Source organism: Rhamphochromis sp. 'chilingali', assembly GCF_963969265.1.
Source record: "Rhamphochromis sp. 'chilingali' genome assembly, chromosome: 8".
Classification (NCBI taxonomy): Eukaryota; Metazoa; Chordata; class Actinopteri; order Cichliformes; family Cichlidae; genus Rhamphochromis; species Rhamphochromis sp. 'chilingali'.
In genome coordinates, this window is record NC_137935.1 from 38,136,249 (window position 1) to 38,139,635 (window position 3,387).

Sequence of the window (3,387 nt, forward strand, 5' to 3'; positions counted from 1 at the left end):
TGCCCCAAGAGTATACAGAAACTTCTCTTCAGCTATAGCCAATAAATAAATATCTGAACAGTGTAGCTGACCAATGGGGATGAAAAAATATAAACACTCCTTTAGAGTTTTAGAATGTCACAACAGTTTGTTGTATAACTGAGCACATCAAACCTGAAATGCAACCTTTCCCTTGAAACGAAGGCAAATATGTCTGAAAAAAAAATTAAAAAATAAATAATAATACCATACAAAGTATGTATAAAAGCACATTAAATTGGGGTTTGAGGTCTCTTGCAGCATAAAAAAGGCCCAACATCCAAAAGAGACTACATATTTTACATGCTATATGTCCAAACACAGTTGTTCCTTCGCATTATGGCACAAGGCCATTTGTTGGTCATTGTTCTGTGCCATTACTGGGAGCTTTGAAGTTTGCTGATCAAGCTGCTGATCAAGCTGCATGAAGATTTTTTGGAGCACTTCAAAAGTGAAGCGAAAGGGTTTTGGATAAGCTAGGTTGAGTGCATAGATCAAACCTAGAAGCAGGGCACAAGCTGAGGCAACCGAAATTAGTTCATGCAACACTTCCACACCCTCAATGACAATGCCAATGTCTTCAGGTGGCTCCTGCAGTCCCTCCCCCTCCTTCCGAATCACATACACTGCCATGGTGACCTCCTCCAGGTCCCTCTGAACATCATCTGCTCCACAGTCCTACAGAGGGGTACAAGACACAAACACAAATCATCATTAGCCTCACTTCTTACTGTGATTAAGTGTTTGGGTGATGTACCAATATGTGTTATGTGCTGGGCTATTTCTTGGCTGGGTGTCATCACACACCAGAAACAGCAGAGAGAGGTGTATCAATCTGACTCTAATCAAATTGTAAGCAAGAAAGATAAGATTTCCCAACATGTCAAACTATTCCTTTGAACTTAAATAATCAAGTAAGCCCGTCTTACTTAAAACAAAGTCAATCCAATATGTAATGTGTTGTTGCTGGGAATTACATAATGTCCAATATGGTCATGATAATAAATACATGTCAGCAATCCAACTATGGTTCACGTGTTATGTTTGTTCTAACAGTTAACTTTTTTTGTGTCCCTTTGACAAGATGTGCTGACAAACTGTTGAAACTTACAAGGTATTCCTTGATCAGGCCATCTGCATCTTCTCCCAGGAAGATGGTGAGGGCTTTCAGCACACATTCCCTCCGATGATTAATGTCCACAGTCTAGAACAACAAATGTTGATTAATTTTAAACTCTAAATTTCATAAGACAGACATCCTTACTCTTATTGCTTAACTTACATGTACTTTATTTAAAAACAGTAATTCACAAGCCCAGAGATTCATTACAGAAAGAAAAGGGGATGAGTTCAGTGGTGTATTTTTTGAGTCGCTAAAAACATTCATGCATATGAAAGCCATGATTAACATTGGCCTGCCCATATTGTATTTATGAAGGATTCAGATATATTTTGACAGCCCTCTTAGTTACGAAGTATCTTGTTTGATGGTACAGATTTACCTGGTCCAATGTGTCCATGATGTTCGCAATCTTTTGGCGTGTTGCTCCTCCTTTGGCACGTATGACTTTGATCAGCTGACTTGAGTGCATGTCTAACTGGGCCATGAACTTCCACTCAAGAGGAACAGCCATGAGCCTCTGGAACTCTGTATTTATCTAAAAACAAAACACAAATGACACTAGATATTGTATTATGGAACAAAATGCTGAAACTGATTGTATGCCAAAATGTCTATATCCCAAAAAGTATAACATATATGGGAATTCAAAATGTAAATTCTTTCATTAAGTTCAGTGTTATAAAATCTCAACCACATCAAGTTATGACCGATTCATGAAAGTTAACTGCAACAAATCCCGAAGCATACAGACTTCGATCACTTCAGTTCCATTCTTACCTCTTTCTGTGTGAAGAGTGCAGGCCATCTGTCCTTCAGTTCCTGAATGCTTGGTTCTTGGTTTACCACCTCATGTCGTCTGTAGGCAAACGTGTTAGCCATTTTGTCTGCGATGACCCTTTCATTGTCCCTTATCCCGATCTCTGTCAGAAGTTCTAGTCTCACTTTTTCCATGCTGTCCAGAGTCTCACCAGTAGGAAAGGATGGATAAAAGTTAGCTTCAGAACGTTTTGGCTTCTTCACTTTTTTAGCAGGGAAAGCATCTGTAGTAGCTTTAGATTTCAGTGAGTTTACACACAGCTCTGGACACCCCTGTAATTTGAGCTGGGTCCTGTAGTTTGCCATTTTGTACTTCAGTCGTTGTTTCCAACCGTAGCAGCCATTGAATGATCCAGGTTCTTTCAAACATGGGTGCTTTTTGATAAGGGCCTCTGCAGCTGCGCAGAAATGTGCATCCTCTGGATAGGCCTTGTAACGGTAAATTTCTTCTGCAACTCTTTTCAGGATATCATACAGCATTCGGGTGCTTAAAGTCAACATTTTTTGGCTCACACGGTACTCAGTATTCCCCCTCTCTAGCTGTAGCTCTGTGTCATATAAAAATTGGGGAATTGCAAAATCTTCTGGCCACTGTTGTGTTCGAGATGACATAGATTCAGGGGATGAGAGGATAATTGTGTCATTTGATGCCACCGAAATACCGTCATCAGACTCAAATGAAAGAGACAGAGATGAAGTGGACTGATCGGCACTGATCAAAGGTGGATTTGTTTGCTGGTGGATCACTTTGATTGTCCCCAAATTCCAAAGTTCGGTGGTAGAATTCAGATTGAAGAAGTCATTGCCAAAGTCTTGGTCCATGTATTGCAGTCTGAAGTTACCTTTTAACCCAAAGGTAGTCTTTATCGTGCTGAGAAGGTCTTCAAGTGACTCTGGGATGCCATTTGGAAGAGTCAGCTTTTCAATGTTGTTCTCTCCTAAAATCACCTTCAGTCTTGCAGGTGTTGAACCAGCCATGGTGGTCTGAGAACAAAGCACAAGCACAGTTAGTGAGGATCAACATGTAAACCACTGACATTTCCAATTAGGAGAATTTAATGTCAAACTAGAGGAAAAGAGAGAAGGCAAAGAGAGGAGGAAAGGGGAGGAGAAGAGAGATGGCGAGAATATGGGAGACATTGAAGAGAAGAGAGAAGGAGAGGAGGTGAGGAGAATATAGGAGACAACAAGGAGAGGAAAGAAGAAAAAGAGAAGAGAAGCAGAAGGGGGGAAGAGCATAGGATTAGCTTTCTCATACCCATAGCACTTCAGATCATTACTTTTGATTAAAGCAGCCAAATAGATTGAGGTTAAAGCAGAATTACAGCCTGGTGGCAAATTACCCAAAACCCAGTACAATCCACAAATTTTATGCTTCCTCCGTGATGTACCAAGGGGATTACATATTTCGAATTCATCAATGTATAATA

The 3,387-nt window shown here is 40.2% G+C and overlaps 1 protein-coding gene across 1 annotated transcript; it reads right to left on the minus strand.

The window, feature by feature from the left end:
* Nucleotides 1-324: 324 nt before the first annotated feature.
* On the minus strand, nt 325-2,400 carry LOC308401608 (uncharacterized protein; the record flags this gene model as incomplete). The annotated part of the gene is made up of 4 exons (XM_080889878.1): nt 1,919-2,400; nt 1,521-1,676; nt 1,130-1,222; nt 325-696 (listed from the first exon to the last, which is right to left on the minus strand). Exons 1-4 carry the CDS (start codon nt 2,261-2,263, stop codon nt 325-327), a joined length of 966 nt encoding a protein of 321 aa, XP_080746004.1. The 5' UTR covers nt 2,264-2,400.
* Between the last annotated feature and the right edge of the window lie 987 nt (nt 2,401-3,387).